Raw genomic sequence first — 22279 nt, 5'->3', positions numbered from 1 at the left:
CTGTATTTTGGTAGGACTGAAAATTCCAGTGTCGTTTTTCAGAACATACTGCCTTTTCTACAGAAGCTAGAAACTCAAGACAAAGCATTTCCATTTACCAGGCCAAGTAAACAGACATTTCCTTTAATGGTCTTCAGATGTACTTTATTCCTCTTAACTAAAAAAAGTGTAGAATAGTACACAAATGCTCCACCTTACGTATCAGAATATTTCATCTGGGTTCTCAGTCAGTCCTTCTCTGATCAAACAATACTCTGACATAATTCAATTGTTCAGGGAGTTCTCAACAGAAGGCCTTTTACAAGATTTCTCCTCCTCTCTCATCCTGCAATAAAAACCTCATGTTCTGTACTTTCCCAAGTTTACTTTGCCCACAATCACTTCTAGTGTATTTGATGCTTCGACAATCAAAAAAATGCTAGAACAAAAAGACCAAGTTCTGACTACTCTCAAACAGAAGAGCCTACAGATTCAGTGCACTGAATACAACTGTCAAGACAAATTTAAAAATGGCTTAGAAAAACACGGTGTTACCATGTATACAAATCCAAGTCTCAAGGAAATTTCATGCTGCAAGCACTTTAGCATATGTTCCGAGTCCTATTTTTCTAGGCAAAAGAGTAATTCTGCATTTTCCAAGTATTGTAATTCTAGGCTAAACTTAAAAAGTTTCCATGTTAGGTGCTTTTATCTCCACCTATCAGCAAGACCAGCTCTTCCCTAATCCCCAAAGCTCTGCAAAGCCACCGTGGTGGGCTCTGCACGCTTGGCTTCTCCCTGGGGGGCCTCCTTGGTCCTTTTCCCCAAGCACACTCCCAGGTTCCCACAGGGCACACCGTGGGGTTCACTGCTCTCAGACACCCACACATATCGTCCCCGTTCTCTGAATTCCAGGCTCAAAACACCATCTTTGTCACCTCTTCCAAACTTTGGGTGATCTGTTTGCTCCTCTTCCCCATCAAGTAGAAAACATATGATCAAGGGATTCTTCAGACCATAATCAGGAGGGTTAACTTTATAGCAAAACTATTCTATGGGTGGGGCAGTATCTTTTGTTTGGTAAAGAACAGTACTTCTGCCTTTTTAGTAGTTTTGCCAGGTGGTAACACCAACATACAGGTGTCCCAACCAGGTCAGAGCTGATCCAACAGTATTCATGTCCATAAACCCTGAAGACAGCCCTGCAATACACCAGTAATTTTATTTTGACTGCCAAATGCCAGATAGTGAACATATATCTTAATAAATCCCAGGTTAGAGCCAAAAAAATATCCCACAACTGAGTTACTTAGCTCCAACTGACACGGCTCTTGCCACCACGTGATACTAGAATAGCTAGAGACATCATTTACTTCTTGATGCTGAGACTTCCTCAGTCTCTCACCATCAAGCCATGCACATGTACAACTGCCAACAGCACAGACTCGACCATGGGCAGACACAGATGTAAACATCCCCACAAACCCCTGTGCCTGTCTTCCAAGTCCATACATAGCCCTCCCCATGGTTTCTCACACATGAAAATACAAATGCAAACAATACACTTCAGCCCATAGTCTACCTCACAGAAAAATAATGAACCCCCCCAAAAAAAAAAAAACCCAAACCAAAACAAACCCCATGCATTAATGATTTGAAGAGGAGTCAAGACACCTACTGATTTCAATGTTACGACTTAAAAGGCTCAACACAGATTAGCATCTTCCTAATTTCATGGCAAGCTAGGGAGGGAGGAAGGAGGGACTATACATTCCACCTACAAAGAACTGTTTCTTGACATCTTCTACACTTGGAGACTGAAATCCAGTACTTGATACCAAGCAACTCTTTAGAATCACATCATCAACTGAGGTATCAGGCTACTCAAATCCCTTTCCTACCAGAATTTGTATGCAATACCTAAATTAACATTACAAGCCTAAAATGACAGCAACTGTAATCTTATTCTCAGCAGAAATACCTGCCAAATATCAGCAATATAGAATGAAAGCTCTTCATACACATTAAAAAGTAAAACCCAGTACCGCACATCTGACCACAGCATGACTCAACTCTGATGACACTGCACAACTTCACAGGATAGGAAGTTCTAATCTTGTTTGATGCCACACAATGAAAGGACCCAAGAGCAAAGTGAAGCTTTTGTCATGCTAGTGACTTTGGTACTTTAAAAATGTCACTAGGTTTAGTGTCTGAACTCCCTCTTTTCATGCCTATCTAGCTCTTTGTAATACTTACACTTTGCATCCATATAGTCGCCCACAAAGCAACACCAGAGAGCTTTATGATTAGCTAAACTTTACCAATAGTAGAGAACAATAAAAACAACCATTTAAAATTTCACTTACGAACAATGGCAGAAAACAGTGGATTTCCAGCATCCACCACCTACCAAAGCCCTTACTGCAGAATGACAAAAGTCCATTATTTATCCTCCTAATCAGAACATCACTGCCATGAATAGCTCTGATCATTAATTTACAGAGCATCTCTACCACTTGTTTACCACTGCTTTACAGTTTTCTTCCATCATTGCTCTACTATAAGGACAACCCAGAGGCACAAAGAAAAGGCTGGAAAAAGTAATTTTCTCCTTATCTCAGGTTTTCCACCTGATTTTGAGAGCCCATTTTGCTGATTCCATTCCCAAGCTCTCCTCTTTAAGGCCATCCTGCACACACACAGTATTTCTGTGCTACTGCTTTCACCATTTAGTCAGAAATTAACACAAAGTAAACACTTAAGACCCTACATTCCATAAAATTATGGAAATAAACATCAAATTACTCTATAACGCATGCCATCTGAAAAGCAGAGGCACAGAGGTAGAGGACAACAAACACTTGCTTAATTGTATGGTTCACTTAGGTACATAGTGTCACTATCCCAGCCCAAACACTTGCTCCTGAGAACATGAACAGCACACCCATGGCCAAACACCCAGCAACATCTTCCTGGAAGCAACCAAGTTCCTACCTGTGTTTCAGCCACTGTTTATAATACAAGACCATAGAATATTTCTCCATCTTGAAGGCTTACTTGAAAACATGCTCAAAAAAGCAGTGAACAGTTCTTAAAGCAGTATGAAGCAAACGGTGGAAATCCAGTTAAGTGTCTAGCAGACAGGCTGCAAACACATCTGGAAGGCTGTGAAACAGCAAGTCGCACTCAGTTACAATAATAGGATGAAACATTTTTAAGCTTCAGTGTTCTATAAATAACAGGATCTGAAACCTGATTTGGATGAAGCACACTAGCCCAGACAGGTACTTTACAAGACCAAATGAAACACCTTTCATGACAAAACATGCTCTTGACAGGTTTTTTTCTTGTTCTTGTGACTGGTCCCTATTTTCGACGCTTACAATCCAAGGGCAGATTTGTTTCTCAACCTTTTGTCAGATGACTGCCGTGACTTCTGCCTTCTATCAAGCACAGATTACAATTTTAGAATTTGCTAAATTGGCCTTTGGTGTTTGATACCCAGAGGGTGCCAATTGCATCCTATGAGAACCAAACCTTGGCACAAAGCCTTTCTGAAGAACCTAGCGTACAAGGGACAGCTAGTGGGACACTACTACCACCACGTAGCGAACTTCACCACCTCTTAAGAGACCTTAGCTGACAATTCTTTGGTATGATTCCTTACCAAGCTACAGAAGGACTTACTGCCAGTTTGGAAGCATTACAACACTTGTTTTTCCCAGCTCCAAAACTTCTGGAGAGCAGCAAAGGTTTTTAATGACAAGATGAAATTTAACAAGGATTTTCAAGTCTGTTGGGTGTTGCCAAGCCACCTTCAGACCAAAATTATAACCGTTATAGAAGGTTATAGTCTTTAGTCCCATACATTGACAAATTGAAGAGCAAGGAGGTTTCAGATTCTCTACTTTCTCAGCTACAAACGACTCCCAGACAGTGGGCAGTTTTAATCCTCATTTCCATGAACTCCCCACATGAACAGCAGAGCCTGACCCACAGTTACATGACCTACCCCTCACACCCTAGCAACTCATAGCCAAGATAATCTCAGCTTTCACTCCACAACACTTTTAGCTTTCACACCTCCAATGGCAGAGAGCTAATTATTTCTGTCCCTGTCCTTCATCTCACTAAGACAACAGATTGTTTTTATAGCCCATGTCATTTACTTATTTAGAGCTGGACCTGCAAACTTCCACCTCACCACCTGGCTGTGCAGGACTGGACAGGCAGAAGGGGGGACACCAGGCTAGCACACCCACAAACTTTTTCTTGGACATCACAGACAAGCCCATAAACTCCTCTACAACCTGGGATCAGGACCCCATCTGGATTTTCTTCTGCCCATTCTTGTATCAAAAGTGGTCCCTAAGCATTTTTTGGCTGCTGATCACTTCCCATAGCCTTGGGGATTACTGCAAAATTGTTTCAAGTTACTGCAAGACACTGCACCAAAAAAACAATATAACTCCATCTTTCATACAACTTGAGCATTTCTTTAAAATCCACTGCTCATTTCATCAGTGTACCCTAGAAATCTGTTTTACACAGAAATAGCAACTTCTATACTATCACCTTGCAACTGGAACACACAAAAGGAAATAAAACGTTTCCAGTGCAAGAACAAAGTTCAACTCTTGACTAATAACTAGTTAGGTTTTCCGTGCACAACACTGTTAGGTGTTTTTAAAATCTTGTATCTAAACATTCTATGTGCATCAAGGGATTCGTGAGGTAAGAGTGAATCAAAACAAAGCGATGATATATTTGGAACATGGCAAACTGGGCCAAACACTTCAAGCACCAGTTTTTCTCTTAGGTATCCAAAATCTAACACACAAATAAGTAGCCCAAAAGCTCTGCAAATGATGATGCATAATTCCATCATGTTTTTAACCTTAACGGGCTATCAGAGTCTTAATATGCAGCTTGCAATTTAAGTGTCAAGAAATCATCTGGAGTCTTCGAAAGACAAACCACTCATTGTTCCAAAGGTACCCCATAACACCAATACACTGCATTTTCGGTTCATTTTAGTCACAGGTCAGCTCAGTGTAAGAAAGGGTAGAAGATGTTTTCAGCCCCTCACACATCTCATACTAAAACAAGAACTTCATGCCTGCTCTCTCTTACCCTGCTACCTTTTAGCCCTTAGAATATCACCTCTTACACTTTCAAAACAGATTAGCCCATCTCAGTTCAAAGTTAGATTTGGGGAAAAAAAAAATACTCTGGTCTGAAACATCAAGACAAAGCAAGCTACTTAGAGATGTCTTGAAACAAAACAGTGGGAATACATTTTGATGGTACCAAACTAAATACTAAAGCAAAGTGTATGGTCTGCCTTTTCACTTAAGGCTACATGTTTTCAGGTGAAATTATCACCTAGTCTACACAGTTCTCAAGCCATTTTAAGATGTATATCTTTACGGCATTAATCATGTATTATATTAAAAATTCAATTCAAAGCTTTACTGAAAAAAAGCCTGACATTGCTTGTCATTTTAGTGGGGACAGAACAGAACATCACAATCACCTAATTTATATGAGAGAGCTCTGAAGTGAAAGTGGTGGTGTACTGGGTATTTACACAAGACACCATTTTCATTAGATAAAGATCAGCTTCCTGGTTACTGAACGGCAAAGCCCAGACTGAAGCCAAGTGAAGCAGACTATTTTGCCTACACAATTTCAGCTCTGCAGTGTGTGTGTGTTTTTCCTTCAAATATGTTTTGCAAAAGGAACAAGCTGTGTGATCCTCCCTTGCCCTACTCAGCTACTACAGCAGCACTGCCACTGCAGACACCCATTCCTACAGCAGCATTTCTTCCCTGCACAGTGAGGGCTGATTCCAGTTATCTGGGACACTTAATCAGATCTGTTGTCTTTTGAACATACAGTGACCCTCCCCAAACCTAAACATCTTGTTCAGCAGAAACCTGAAGTCCAGCAGCTGGAGCGTCTCCACAGTGTCTTCTTTCATTTTATTTCATCAACTACACACTCCATTTCTTTCTCTGCTGCTAAAAAAAGATAATAAGGGGGGAGGGAGGGAGAATGGTGAGAGGACTAACAGTCCATGCTGCTGAAATGGCGTAACACCGTCCTCATGACTGGCACCAACAGAGTTTCTGCTGCAGGGACACCTGCATTATTACTGCAGTGTGTTTCTGATGATGAGACAGGTGCTGATGTATTCACATGAAAATTCCCTCCTCTCCTCTGAAGGCTTTATCTCCAGCAACCAACAATAAATAGAGGCAGGCAGGCAGGCTGAAACCTATAGCTACAAGAAGGTTGTGAAACTACTAGGAAAAAGACCTTCAGCTTAACATTTTTCTCCCATTTCCAAACTTCATTCCGAACACTTGGCCTGCTTCCACATTAAGCAAATTTATGCATTAACTGGTATTCAGCTGCAATTGTTCATGCGAGAAAAATTTCATGCCAACGTAAAAATAACAACACCTCAACTCATTATCTTACCCTGCCCCAATTTCACATTTATGTGGGGAACAAAAAAAAACCCAAGCTTTAGTCTCTGACATGAATAACAGGATATAAGAATCACACACAAACAAAAAATCAAAACACTCTAAAAGTGCCTGCCATCATGCTTCTGAAAGCTCAGCTTCAGACAATACCTCTATATCAACAATAAAAAAGCTGACACAATCCAGCCACTGGAACCTAGGTTTACACCTTCACTCTCTCAAGCCCCATGAAAAAGCTGAATATGAACTTTTGATGGAAAACATCTCTTCTGGAGTGAGCTTGGAAGGAACTGATTCACAGAGGTCAAGCTTTGACATCGTATTAATAACTCGCTTAGACTGCAGCTGGGTCTGCAGCAACCCTGAGATGTGGTGGTCTCCATCCTACCCCCTGACAAATAGGTTGCTCCTCTAACAAAGGTTGTTCTCATACTGTTGAAAAACCAAAATGGAAACTGCTCTCTGCAAAGAAACCCTGACAACTGAAGGATAATGAACAGACAGCCTGATGCTATGCAAGCAATTTTTGCTGCCCTGTCATGTCTTCCCAAACAATAAAAGTCTATCAGGGAGACGATAATGGCAGCATGTACCAACCATGATGAGCAGAGATGATGCAAGTGACCTTCCCAAAAACGCCCTTTCCCCTCAAGGCTGAAACCCCTAATATCACACTTCTACAGCAATGGCAGCCCCCTAAGACTCTCTCTCAAGTATCTGAGGTAAGCACCACTTAAGCTACTTAACAACTTACTTACAGGGCCACACAAACCAGAGCCTACTCACTACAGCTGTACAAAGCTTAGAGGGGTTATGCTGCCTCTGCCCACCGATCAGATTCTCGATTCAGACTGTACCACAGGCTCTTTTTTAAACAAGCCTTCTGAGTTATACAAATGGCATTTCAGAGTTTTTCCACATCTCCTCTTGCTGAAGGACAGCTCAAGGACTCTGAATCTCTCTGGGTAAGCTTGCACTCAAAGCACATCTGAGGACCACCACCACAGACTCAAGACACCACAGACTGACCCCTAAGCATGACATGGCCAGCTTTGATGGATCTAGTAGCAAGAACTAAGGAATACAGAGAACACAAGGAAACCAGAAACACATAGTTGTATGAGAGCCTTTTCAGTTTTGTCATTTAATACATAAAAACTGGGATGTACATTAAGGTTGGAAGAGGCCTTCAAGATCATCAAGTCCAACTATCAGTCCTACACACCCGTGACCCTTAAACCACCTCCTAAAGCACCGTGTCTGCCTGTTTTTTGAACACTTCCAGGGATGGTGCTTCCACCATATCCCTGGACAACCTTGTTCCAATGCCTCACTACTCTCTCTATGAACAAATTTTTCCTAATATCCAATCTGACCCTTCCCCGGTGCAACTTGACCCCATTTCCTCTTGTCCTATCACTGCTCACCAGGGAGAGGAGGCCAACACCTGCCTCACCACAGCCTCCTCTCAGGTAGTTGTAGAGAGAATGAGGTCTCCCCTCAGCCTCCTCTTTGCCAGGCTGAACAGTCCCAGCTCCCTCAGTCTCTCCTCACAAGCCCTGTTCTCCAGACCACTAATCAGCCTAGTTGCCCTTCTCTGCACCCTCTCCAGCACCTCAATGTCCTTCCTACACTGCGGTGCCCAAAAGCGCACACAGGACTCGAGGTGCAGCCTCACTAAGGCCAAGCAGAAGGTCAGGATCACCTCCCTGGCCCTGCTGGTCACACTATTTCTGATGCAGGCCAGGATGCTGTTGGCCTTCTCGGCCACCTGGGCACAGCGTGACTCTGCTCCTAAAAGATTTTGGACATGGACCTGCAGAGCACCCTAACTCGCAGTAACACTGGCATCTCTGAACAACGTGTGCACCCCTGAAAAAAGACTAAGCAGTCCTGCTGTGCACTGTTACATCCTATTCCTCACTGCCCTACTTTCAAAGGACTAATTATTCTCCTAAGCCTTGTATAAGAAAGGTGAGCTCACAAGAAAGAGAAAATCCTTCTCTAACACTGGTCACACTCTTTTTCCACTGGATCCACCTTTTGCCTTGACTATATAGTCCAAGGATAGGTTTAATGGATGCATTCTCAACACTAGCACTTCCAAGCCCACAATGAAGTGCCTTGGTACACTGACAGATCCAAATCAACTGACTTAGAACCCTGATGCATCCTCCTTTAAATGACAGTAAAGCAAAAAGTGAAAACTTATCAAGTATTAAACATGGAGCTGTTAAAAGCACAAATGCATTGTTTCAGTTCTGCTACCTCTACAAGGGCCATGCCTGAAATTCCAATGATAATTTATAATCTTTATCACTGGTTAACTTCAGGGTGCTTGTCTGCAAGTTTGTTGCCTGCAGGGTCTTCAACCAGAAGTATCTTGAGCTTGCTTTTCACAGCTCAATAAGCAGCCATTTCTCTGTCACTCTCAGGCTTTGTTGTAACAGATCAAGACCCTTAATTAATCCTTTGAGAAGGGAGTTTAGAGCAGCTTAGCACAACTAAAGGTGGCCCAACTTCTCACAAGCACTTTTTCTGGAATATTTTTCAACTTTTCCTTAACACTTGGTTGAAGCTTCAGTTCAGAACTGTGCACACCCATCCATTTCCAGCTGAAACAAGTTGTTATTCTAAGGCTTGTAGATCAGCACAGCTGAACAATGGGAACACGACATCATAACTCCTGTGTAGACAAAGCCAGCAGCAATAAAACTCCACACAGAAAACTGCTGTGGGGACTTGCCTTCACACAGATTTGCTAACAGCACAGTCAAAGTCAGTAAATACAAGAGCTCTCCTCTCAGATTTGAACACACGTTTATTTCTTGCACCGAGGCCAGGCCTCAGATGACCCAAAGCAGATTCTCTGTAGTCTATGCCAAAGAAGCTGCTGAACTTAGCAAACTAAGTAGATTCAGAGGAAAAGGCAGACAAGCTTTTATAGCTATTCATGTCAATTATAGGCATGACCACCCTCCTATCCCACAATGATATAAAGGACCAGAATTGTGTCCATTCAAACTACATCTGGGGTGCGTACAGAAGACTGTGGCCAGCAGGTCGAGAGAGGTCATCCTGCCCCTCTGCTCTGCCCTGGGGAGGCCACATCTGGAGAACTGAGTCCAGTTCTGGGCTGCCCAGTTCAAGAGAGACAGGAAAATGCTGGAGAGTCCAGTGGAGGACAACAAAGATGGTTGGGGGATTGCAGCATCTCCCTGAGGATGAAGGGCTGAAAGAGCTGGAACTCTTTAGCCTAGAGAAGGCTGAGGGGAGACCTTATTAATGCCTGTACGTATCTGCAGGGTGGGTGCAGGGAGGATGGAGCCAGACTCTGCTCAGTAGTTCCCAGTGACAGGATAAGGGCCAATGGGCACAAAGTGGAACATGAGAAGCGCTATTTAAATATGTGGGAAAACTTCTTTACTGTGAGAGTGGCAAAGCTCTGGAACAGGCTGCCCAGGGAGGTTGTGGAGACCCCTTCTCTGGAGCCGTTCAAAACCTGCCTGGATGCAGTCCTGTGGAATGTGCTCTGGGCCATCCTGCTTTAGCAGGGGAGTTGACTAGATGATCTCTAAAGGCCCCTTCCAACTCTGACAGTTCTGTGATTTCCAAAAACAAAGCCTCCACTAACACTGCTACATGCTGAGTTTTAACTGACCGAGCATACTCCACTTGAAAGGCTAAGAAGAGGGAAGCCACTGACTTTCTCAGCCTTCACTAAGAGATGCTTCAGATTTGCTATTGCTAAATCTGTCAGAAAGCATTTCTCAGTCAGCACAACTTCCAACAATTAGCCTAGTCAGCTTGGCTTCAATCCTCCCTTCATGTGCAAGTGACTACAGTGGTGGTAAATAATCTGCAATTCCCACCAGGAGTCTTCCCCTGATCGCTAACTGTTGTCAAATTACTTCTGTGCGTTTCCCAACGCTGATCTTGAAGCCAAACTCAAGCCCAGAACACAGGGCAGTCCAAATGCTCATTTATACCCCAAAACCTTCCAACAGAAGGCAGACCACTCTGCTGTGCTGGCCACAACCATACACGCATAAGACCATCTCCATTCCCTGAAGTTTTTGACATGAAGATGAGCTATTAAGTCAAAAGTATTTTATACTTATCCAAAGGCAAATGATCCCTGTTTGTCCACATATTTTCATCCCCAGATACAGATTTATAGACTGTCCAGACCACAAGGCAAAGGATATAATGAATAGAAATAAAGGATTAAATTTCTTGTATTATGCCATAACCAGTTACTGTTATACTCAGAACTAAACCTCTGATCTCCTGATGCCTAATGAGCTGTCTTCCAGACTCAAACACCATGTCTCCCATCTCTAGTAACTCCTTCTCCTCCCCAAAACTTCCAAGGGAATAGCTCTGGGTTCTGCTGGAAGGAGGCCCTCTTGACAGCATTTGTGGAACGCCACTACCAGCACCCACCTGGCAGGACCAGCTCTCCTCAGCTCTGTAGGGATGATGAACATCTTACCACCTTCCTGTGGAAAAGGAAGCCACCAGGCTACAGTTGCGTGGAAGCATAGGACCTTTGTGAACCCAACAGGTGCTGAGAAGGCTCTAGCATCACACCAATTCACTTCAAAACTCTACTACTAGGTGAAACCAGGGTGCACACAAACCTGATGCTTAAGAGACTTCCACTTCTCAACCACAAAGCTGCTCAGTTATCAGCACAACTAAGGAAAATCAAATTCCCAGCTACAAGAACAACTCCCATTTTACATCTGTAGTGGCATCCTGAATTCCCTCTCATGTCTAAAAAACAACTAGAAGAGTTTTCTTCAGTCAGAATAGCTGGGAGAAGAAACTCAACTGCTGTGTCTCAAACCCTTTAAAACCCCTATGCAACATCAGACCAGCATCAGATAAGTATCAAAGAGTTTATGTAAGGTGTCTACCTGAACTGCTTTCTGGAGAAATCATAGCAAAAGTGCAGTAATTTCACAGTGTCCTGCCTGAAACCACTTTGCCTTCAAGAAGGAGAACAGGAGAACCAGCAGCAGCACAGCAAGACTACTTGTCCAGAAAAGGGGCTTGTAGACGCAGCTGGCTTTTACAGATAAGCTTTTCACAAACCTGCTCTAGCAGTACTGTGTTGCAAGAACTCCACTTATTTACTTTAACAGGCTGGTTGAAGTGCTTAGGGCTGCTACAAACACACACCACAAACTGCACATTTGCATTATGTCAGTTGTTAAAAGGTGTAAGAGAAGCTTGTGGTAGGTACACTGATATCATGGTATATAACCATGAGAGGCTCTTCAGCAAATCACTTGCCCAGTAATGACAGTGCATACCAAAAACTACATTTCTGAGTGGAACACATTGAGGAAAAAAGCCTTCAACTTCCTCCCAAAGCATCCCATTTTGTCCTTTTATTAGAAGCCAATGTGCAAGTTACATAAAGATTCAGTAACAACAGCTAGCTTGAAGTTTGCCAACTGAAGGATGATATACCAACTTTGGGGCAGCAAAACCATCTTCTGTGGCAGTAGCACAGTGGGCTGATGAAGGGCAGGGAACAAAGCATGGCAGAGGCCTTCCCAGCCTCAGGTGAGGCAGGTACTCCACTGCAACCATCAGCTCTCCCCCTGCCTTCTCTGCCAACATTGAAAGGGTACAAATCAAAAGGAAAAGTTCAAAAGACTACCAGGGATTGAAGAAACGTCATGCCCTACAAAAAATACTGTCACACAACACAATCCCAACCCCTCCCTGTCTGTCCCCCTCTGTGGTGGCAGACTGTCTCTTTGCCTATGCTCAGAAAAGTAAGATTTGCTTTAGAGGAAAAGGCACATCAGTGGCAGACATCCATCTCTCAGCACAGCAAGAAAGAAAAGCTGTTTGCCTCCCACTCCTGTCTGCCTGTTTTGCCCACTATGTATAACCTATACTCCTTTCAGAACCAGTTTCCTCCTATAAGACAACATCAGGGAATAAAAACCTTGAAGCAAAGAAATAATGAAAAATCAAAGATAACAATTTTAGGTAAACAGTATTTTCACTGCCCTCAATGAACAAATGATGCTCAGCTGCACCACCACGCATTTTCACCTAAGCTGCAAAATTCTTCCTCGTTGCTCCTGCTAAAAACATAACCCTCTCAAATTCTCTATTCTGATCACCCTTGCACACCTTCTGACGTGCATTTCATGCATCAGGTCCACAGTCACCAAAAGGCTATGCAAATTTATTCTATCATTCACTGTGGCTACTGAGCATAAAACACAGTGAGCAAGTGGTCTGAACTGCATAACACCAGTTGGTTTTGAAACAAATAGTTTTAAGCTGCCCACATGTTTTCTTACACAAATTTGGCAGGAAATCATGCCCTTCTGTAAGTAGTTTTGGTCAGCTGTTCTTTACAAAGGATGAAGCAGCAGAAGGGAACGAGGACATGTGGAGGAGGGACCAGGATGAACCCACAAGTAGCTATTCTGCTAGAGTCCAACTCAGAATTCCCTTTGGCATGAATGAAACACTGATGTGTGCACAGGCTTCTTCACAGCAAGAGAGTATCAACTTGTGTGCAGAGATGTACAACAAAATTCAGGAACACTAGAACCAATTTTTTTTCTCCAAGCAACGTGCCATGTGTAGCTTAGCTTAGGCACAGCTTTCCCTTCCCATCATCAAAGTGATCAGAGCATCAGTCAACTGTACAAGGCTGAAAACTGAACAGGTCTAAGACGACTCTGTTCCTCTCTTCAAGGTGTTAACACAATATGCTATTCCAGGGACTAAATAACCAAACGTTACCCATGTCCCACAAGTCATCTTTCCTGACACCAGGTGGTAGCTCCTTTAGTGGAGCCATGCTACACTTAGTGGCCAACAGACGAGAGATGTGGAGACTAATGAAAATTAGGGACAAGAAAAAATACACAGAACAGGGGAGATTATAGTTACCAGCAGGACAGAGTTTTCAAACCTTTCTCTACTAATTAAAAATAAAAGAAAGACACAACAGACATTTGCATCTTTCTTCCAGCCTCCACAATGTTTTAAGTAAATTGCTATTCTGTTTAGCATAGGCAGGTTTAGCTCCCATTCCCTCCTACCCTAGGGAACAGCAGATACCAGTCACACTATTACTGCTTAAAATTCACCATCACAGCAGAGGCAGGAGACTGAACAACTGCTCCTTCAGGAAAGCGCTTTATGTCAAGATCAGTGAAAAGGGTTCATCCCAAGCAAATCAAATGCCACTTGCCATGCAACCACATAGGAAGCTACACAAATACCTTTTTTCCTTTTGTCCTGCACAGATGACAATTAAGAACTTGCTAGTATAGTGCATCCAGAAGTCCTACGGCCTGCATCCAATTTAATCCATCAGGATCATGGAGGGAAGGTAGAAACTAGAGGTCCTGAGAGGACACCTACTTTTCTCCATGTAATTACCCTACTGCTACCTGCCTTTGGTATCTTTCATTATGCAACATAACCAGTTCCAAGTATTATGTAGAGACATTCATGAAGTTAGCCAAAAATAGTTTGGCAAGGCATGACTAGTTATGTCAAGAGCTTCAAAATTACTTGGAGTCATTTCAGTTTTGTCTATTGGTACCTATCTTGTCCTGTAAGTTAAATGGAGAAGTAGCTATGCAGGTGTCCTAAAACAACCAGCCACACTTACAGACATAAAACCTGAGCCCAACAAAAAAAGTTAAATGAAACCAACTGAAGCATGATACAGATTTCCTTTCCTTTTTTTTGCCATTTACAATTGAAGTCTTTTTTTCCAATAAAGGACCTGGTATGGCCTAGTTTACCACCTGCCTCTTCTGATGAGAAGTGAGAGGATTAAGTTACAGTAGGAGACAGTCAAGTTCAGTATCTGATTAGAATTCCTATTGTTACTGCCTGGGGAACTGAGCACAGAGGGAATTATTTCTAATAATTTCGAAGCACTTGGTTAAAATTCTGACAAGCTTCTTAGTCACTGAATTCTTCCTTCAACAGAAACCACCGGTAGGCATACCTAATAGATAAATTACAAATTTCTATTTGCTCTATTTGGTACATCCAACTGAAAGCTTCTGCATATTGAACAGATTTTACATACAGTAAAGTAACAGACTGATGAAGGTAGCTAAAGCATGCACAAATATCTGACTAAATCCAAATACATCAAAAAGAGGTCCTAATTAAAAAAAGATAATCAGGGTTTACAGGCAGAGCAAAGAAAGCAATTTTAAGTGGTGTCCTTCCTTTCCATTATTTATTTCATGTGCTAGATATAAAAATCTTGTACCAAGTTCCTTCAAATCACCACTGCAATTCTGACTTCTCTCTCCTTAATGCTTCTGATTACATGCGTTCCACAAAGACATTTTAGCATATTTATTCAATGTTTACATGAACATAGCTCCAGTATTAGCTTCTCAGTAGGACAAGCTGCATCACAAGTCATTTCCTCTCCTTCCTTTCCCTTAGCACCAACTACATTCAGCTATATTCAGGTCACAGATAAAGCTGCTAGGACAAAGTGCCTTTTCCTGTTACAACACACTTTGTCCACAGTGAGAGACAGGAACAACACTTTTCTTCCGAAAACAACATTTAATATGTTTGAGTCCATCCCTTACTAGAAGGTATGCTGATGTTTGAACTGTAAGGAAATTGAAGAAACTGTGCAAGAGCTGTGCAGCACCAGAGGTGGTGGCCATAAAGCGCCAGAGAACCACTCTTTATATTAAGTAGCCAGTTATCCAGATTTCCTTCTCGCATGATTTTGATGCTGAGGCAGTTTAACAGGTTGTTTTGAGTGTGAGTTACAGCTTCAAAGCATGTGACTTCCTATCAGTCAACACAGCCAGCAAATTCCAGCAAGGCAAAGATCTGAAGAGATTTTATGCACATGCAGGAAAAAAGGGCCAAGTACCTCAGCCATGAAAATAACCTTTTGATACATTTTTACAGATGTTTAAAGACAAGATGCACAAACAAAAAAAATCCCTAAATATATTCACCTGTCTGAAACATCTATCAATTATCTTGTTTTTGATGAAGTACCTGATGTGAATTAACTGCTTAAAAGACACAAGAGTCTGGGTTGGAAGACACCTTTGCAGATCATCTGATCCCACCTGCTAGTCAGGGTCTTGTTAAGTTATCCCAATTAGCAAGACACTCACTAGCAGACACCACCACTGAGTAACATCAGCTTTCTAAACATAAGTTACCCAAGGACCAAGTTACTTCTTGCCTTAAGGGTTTCTCACACAATAATTGCATTCTTGTATTACTGCACCCAGAACAAACCGTTTCTGGAAAAGATAAAACAATAAAACATAAATAACAAGAATAGTCTCCAATTACACCATCAAGCTTGTAATCTCTTCTGCAATGCAAAGAGAAACAGCTTAAGACCCAAAGGGAACACATCTACCATCTACTTCTTGCTCGTCACACAAAAGAACCCAGATCCAGCAGCTGAAAATTATCTCCTTGCCCTGCAAAACAGTCTTACCAACTTAAACTGGGAGGGAGAAAGTAACAGATTTGCTTTTCATAGGAGACCCAACATACACACTTGTTCTAAGCTCTTTGTCTCATGCCACTGGCAGAAGGGCAGAGCAAGCAATACCAGCGAAAGAGAAGTTTCAAGAGCAGGGGGATCACCTTCCAATGTTTTGCCTGAAAGCACTAGACAACCTTAAAGAGCTCTTGGGAAGCAGCCAGGCAGCTTCACTCTAGTTTCCACTCACCTCAGAAAAGCTGCAGACGCACAGGCTAGCAGGGGGGCCTAGGTGACTGCCATCACTGCTGCTCAATCAGACTGACACCATTCTGTCAAATCCACCCAGCCAGGGAAGAAGGCGGCAGCACAAAGGCTCTGTGCTACATAACTAGTTGCCTAGTAGAGGAGTAAGGTGCATATATATCTCAGCAAGCTCAGAAAAACTTCAGTTCATATAGCTCCTCTTCTCCAGCTGGTTCAAGAATGGGGCAAGAAAGGCATTTTTCCTCTAACATTTCCTGAAACTCCTGTGATACTACCAGCCAAACAAGGATACAGTACAAGTTCTAGCACCCTGGTCTTCCTGGCGAGATGGGACCTCACTACAACTGTTCCTCCTCATCTCCACTGCACATCCCTAGGCAGATCAGTGCCACCTCCTGAGTAGAAGATGGCTGGTGTTAGCCTCTTCTGTGAGCACGTTCAGCTTGCTTTCCTTCAGGCCTGTTCTCCTCATCCAGGGAGCTCCTAGAACATGTGTTCAACTCAGCACAATTTAGTCCCACACCCTGCAACAGCAGCCAAAACCATCTGCTTTACTTAAAAGTTTGGGCAAACTATAGCATGATCAGCTAGGCATTGACTGACACAAGTGCACAAACACTGACCAGATGCAGCAGTGCTCCAGCTCACCTGAAAAGAACACATGAAGAAGTTGCTCTGACAGACAATCCATGGAACAATCGCAATAAATCACTAGGACATGCTGGAGCACTTAAGTAGCCATGCTGACTTCATACAGGCAAACTATTTAAAAAGATGGGAACACAGGTTGAAAGTAAAACAGATAGGATCACCAAGAGAAACCATGAGAAAGAAAACAGGGAAAGGATTAGTCTGTTTAAGAGCTGGAATGTGGGAAAGCTACTCATGCCCCAAACAGAAGTACTGTACTATAACCCTGATTTTAATCTTAAGACCAGGAGACTGCACAGTTTATAAATATTAAAAGCCTTGGCCTATTAAAAAAAAGTGTTGCAGAGGCCTCCCTGATCTCTGAGCATGCAATATAGACATGACTCTCCTATTTAACATGTGCTCTTACTTCCACTGTTGTTTCATCCAGCACCCAGGGACCCAAGCAGGATAGCCTCCATGCTATACAAAGCTTTTGGTCACCATGTGAGCTACGTTCCACTGCCTGCACCAAGTCTCAACTAAACTAGTAACATGTAACAGATGATCCTTTCCCACCACCTCGTATCTTACCAACATCAGTGGCAGCTACACACTAAGCAACTGAAGTAGAAGCTTAGGGGGTGTTAAAATATCCCCACGACTCCAGTACATGTTTTTAAATGTCTGCAGTTAAGAAATACTCCAAATGTCACAATTAGAAATGAAGGTTTCTTCACAATGATTTTCAGTTTCAGTCCAATGTAGGTTAAAGATGTTCAACTTAAGTTCAAAACCCAAAGGATGTTTTTTTAAGTGCACTTACTAAGGACCTAAAGAAACTGCCAGATGTGGGTTTCCATTATACTCCAGATTGATTCTCTTAAGCACCAGCAAGCTTTCAAAGAACCTGAAGGTCAAAACACATGGCTGCTTCTCTTGAAGAGTCTCAAATCAACACAGAGAATATAAATTTACCCCTCTACTGTCAAAAGCTTAAGTGGTTTTCTGCACTGTCAGTCCGAGTTCAGCACACAACAATACAGTCCACGTCCTCATCTGTCAAGACAGAACACACCTCTTTTTCTCCCGAGAAAATGTCCTGTTGACTAATTCAAGCATCAAAAACCTAAGCACAGGTTTATGCCTCTCTCTGAATATCCCACTAAGTTCTCCTATAGCATAATTTTCCCTTCATCAGGACACAGAAGCCAAAAACTGAAAAGTTACTCCGACAAAAAAAGCCTTGATGTCAGTGAGGTTGCACATCAACAAAGCAGTACGGCCGAGATACACCCATCACAAGAACCAAGTGAGCAGAAGCTAACTGGGCATTATCCCCGTGGTACTTACATTTTATAGAACTGTATTCCTACACTGCACTTCTAAATACCAGATTCAAGGAACAGAGCCAAAACAAGGTTCATCTTCAGCTGACAGTGGCAAAGCCAGCTCCAGCTCTGCATTAAGCACACACCTTCCCTGAAGGTGATGTAAGCCCATGGCAGGCAGGATGTCAGGTGAACCCCTCTAGGATAATGACCATTGCTGCCTGCAGTTGGACTGAAGAGTCACTTTAGTTTTACCCTCTGATAGGAAAGTACTGGAGAAAATTATTTCTAACAGATTCCTGCAACTTTGGTAAGAAACAAGCAGGAACTAGGCTTTCACTTCATCTTGTTTCTTTGTCTCCCCGAGGAAATAGCCCTCACACTAGGGCAAGCTAGAACATGTGAACTATGAATTACTTGATGTGATCTACCTTTTTAACTCTGAAGTGATTTTTATCCCAGAAGTACCCACTCAGTTCTTGCAGCATGGACCTCTCTATCACCCTTTGAGCCTCAGTCTCTAACTCAACTAGCACACTACACAAATTGCCTTTTCTCCTGTTTTAAATTATAAGCAACTTAAGAGATGAAACCATTCCTGAAGATTTTATGGAGAGGCAAGGACTGATCCCTCCAAATTTAACTAAATATTAAGCAGTACCAAGCGTGTCCAATAAAACAAAGATTCTGCTGCCTAAGCAAAAGTAGTTCCCTCAATCTTCACACTGCTGTCTTTGAATGAACATTAGAAACTGCTCCACAGCAGAAAAAAAAAAAAAAGCCTTAAAATGGGAAAATAAAGCACACACTGTAAGCACACTGTTCCAAGTAACAACAGAAGCAAGTTTTCAGGTAAAAAACTCTTTAATTCTGGACCCGTACTAAGAACACAAGAAAATTACATTGCTTCTACTGATGCATAATGAAATTAGAACCAGCCTCCACTGCTACCAGAGTATTTCAGAGACTCATGAACTACTTACTCAGTCATAGTTTACACACATATAAATTCATAAAGGCCATACTTGATTTTTGAAGATATTTTACCCAGACACAGTTTGTCTCATCACCAGGAAAGAATGTGTGAAGAAATTGTTGAAAGTAAGTTATGGCATCCTACTCTGAGAACCAAGCTATTTAGTTCACACATACAACACCAAAATACTGCTATACTGACAAACTTAATTTGCTAATTGCCTTTCCAAACACCATTATTAATAATAACAAGTATTTTATTAACTCGACGTTTTACAGAGTTGTAGATGACAACTGTAGTTAAAATAGAGGGGAAAAAAAAATACCTTTCAGTATTTATGAGACAAGTGAAATACTGAAATAATTTGTTTGATGGCAAAAAGCCCAGTTCCCTTTTGGTCTTCCCACCTCACCACAGAAACCCAGCCACACAGACTGATACTGGTAAAAACATCTTGTTCATGCATCTGACCAGTTTCTTACACCCTGATTGAGCAGTTGTGTTAACATTCTGAATGTCATTATGTTAAACAGTTCCAAGGTTCACAAGGAAGTTAAAACTAACACCAAGTATTTTTATTGATTTAAAATTAAAGGGCAACGTAAGTATGGCCATTAAGGAAAAAAACTTAAAGAAGGCAAGCACCACAAAAAGCACTGTATTGTTTAAATTTTGACAGCAGCTAATAAGGTAGCAGCTTCTTGTTACAATAAAGACTATATGTGAGTATTTTGAAGTCATCTGGCAAAGAAATAATGGGGTTTGCTTGCAAAAACAGAAAAACCACAGTAACAACAACAAGATATTTCCTTGAACTATTACAGCTAATAGCATCTGGAACAGAGATCTGTGTCACTTTGAAAAGAAGTTTGACTTTATGATTCCTAGGCAGGCCCCGCTTCATTTGGCTGCAACAGCATTTTCAAGTTTCACTCGCAAGAAGGGGAAACATCCTTCACTTCATAATGCGGGATCTGATTTCGCAGAGGAAGTTAAAAGCAGGCTACACCGAAGGCACGGGAGGATAAATTTTACAGGCCTAACACATTCATTCTCAGGGCAAGAAACAGAGACAAGAGGCCGAAACCAAGCAGAACACAAGAAGAGTTAGGACAAGCAGCGGTTCTGAAGAAGGGCCGAGGGTCGGGGCAGCCGCACTGCACTGCCAGCTCCGGGCACACCGGAGGGCTCCAGAAACCACTCACCGACCAGACCGCCCTGCAGCGGGCCCAGAGAGCCCCCATCCTCTCCCTGCGGTGATTCTCCCCCCCTCACACACTCCAGAGGAGGCGAGGGGGGGGTGTTGCCCCAGGACTCAGCCGCCGCTGGGCACAGCCCGGGGGTGGGGATGCGAGGCGGGCGGCCCCGCTCGCCAGGGCCAGGCCTGGAACGGCCTCCTCAGCCGGCACCAACGGCCGGCGGGGCGCGGGGCGGGCAGCGCTTCCCGGCAGGCCCCGGCCCTCGCGGCCCAGGCCCCGGCCCTGGAGCCGGGCAGCGCTGCCCGGGGAGGGGGGAGCTCCGGCCGCCGCTTCTTTCCCCCGTCCCCGTCCCCGCTTTCGCCGACCCCGCGCACCCCTTTGTTCCGCGGCCCTCTCCCGCCCCTACCTCCAGGATGTCCTCCAACACGTACGCCTCCATGGCGGCCGCCTCCGCCAAGCCTCACCGCCCGGCCATGCTCGCTCTCTGCCGCTCTCCCTCTCTCCCCTCAGCTCGCTCCCTCTCCTCCCTCCCGCCGCCGCCGGGACGGACGGACGGACGGGCGGCCACACGCTCGCTCCCCCCCTCCCGCTGTCAGCACGGGAAGAGGAAACGGACGGTTCCACCCCGCGCAGCCCGGGCACCTACCACCCCACGGCGGGGGGAGCTGCGCCCGGGCCCCGGCCCCTCCGGCCGCCTCCCCGCTCAGCGCCTCCGCAGCATGAAGGAAAAAAAAAACAACCACCAACCAAACATCAGTCCTCACGAAACCGGCTCCTTTCCCTCTTTTCCACCAGGCGTTTCGCCGCCCTGCCCAAGCCGGGTGCGTGGTGCTTCTTGCCACCCCCGCAGCTCCAGCACAACCCACCTTCCCGCTGTTGGCAAAGCCTCGACCCGCCGGCCCCCCAAAACTGGGCACACGGACTCAGCCAAGCTGCTTCTAAGGGGGGTCTCTCCTTCCCAGCAGGTGCTCCAGGCACATGGGCAAGTCTCTCCGTGCTGACAAAGCCTTTGGGTGCACACGAGCGATGCTGGGGACGCCAAGGGACATACTCATTCCAACCCAATGAAGTTCAAGAATCCACTTCAGGTGGTTTCCCTTGAGTCTATTTATTGCCATCACGTTCTTAACCACCCTTGATATCAAAGCACGCTCCTCAAAAATATAGTTTAGAAACCCCATAAGCCTTAGATGAAGCAAATTTATAGCATGGCCCATGTATTTTCTGTGCTAGGATCTGGCTTCCCATTCCTACACAAAACACACAACTCAGCACTGAGATTAAGATACTTTACATATGACAACAAAAACATTTTCAAATGGAAAGGCAGCTTAATCCAGGAAAAAAAAGTAGTTGCCTGTTCCACACAAAGCAAACTGAAGAGCACAGTCTTCTCTGTTTTTACAAAACAAGTGCAAGACTTTCCAGGAGAAAGAGAAACAGGCTCACCTCAAGAGCTCAACTATTTCTCGCCCCACTTGGAAGACAATAGAATTCTGCCTGCAACAACACAACATCATTTACAAAACTATAACCGAAATAATGATTGCGAGCTTCAAGTTGTGTTACATCAGCAGAAAATCCACGAGGAGCCAGGTTCTACTTACGAGCCGTGAGGGCTGCCAACAACCTAACCAGCTTGATATTCCGCTGAAAGCAAGTCACACTCAACATTTGTTTGCTTTCACACTCAGAAACTTCAACTCTCACCCCTTTGCTGCCCCTGTTGTTGCCTCACCTCCCGCCCTCTCCTGACCCACCTCCATTTGCAGCCCTCCAGTGCAGGCTTAGGAAGAAGCATTCGTTTGCCAAATAATACCCACTACTTAACTTAGCACTTCAAAATTATTTCTAGTTTGCATTACCAAATTCCAAAAACCCCATTCCAAACACTTTACACCACTATGAGACCT

At 43.6% G+C, this 22279-nt stretch overlaps 1 protein-coding gene across 4 annotated transcripts in view; it reads right to left on the bottom strand.

The window, feature by feature from the left end:
* The window catches only part of ANKRD17 (ankyrin repeat domain 17), a 90213-nt gene that overhangs the window by 47389 nt on the left and 20545 nt on the right, over positions 1–22279 (bottom strand). The window contains exon 1 of one of the 4 annotated variants that reach the window (XM_051620151.1): positions 20773–20867. The exons of the other annotated variants lie outside the window; for them this stretch is intronic. Coding sequence (XP_051476111.1) covers positions 20773–20805 — 33 coding nt within the window. The 5' untranslated portion in view covers positions 20806–20867. Of the gene's footprint in view, positions 1–20772; positions 20868–22279 lie in introns of those variants that run through there. 4 annotated transcript variants of the gene reach the window in all.

Source organism: Apus apus, chromosome 4 (assembly GCF_020740795.1).
Source record: "Apus apus isolate bApuApu2 chromosome 4, bApuApu2.pri.cur, whole genome shotgun sequence".
NCBI classification, from domain to species: Eukaryota; Metazoa; Chordata; class Aves; order Apodiformes; family Apodidae; genus Apus; species Apus apus.
The sequence above is the reverse complement of the archived record's forward strand: the minus strand, read 5'-3'. Positions and strand labels throughout refer to the sequence as shown.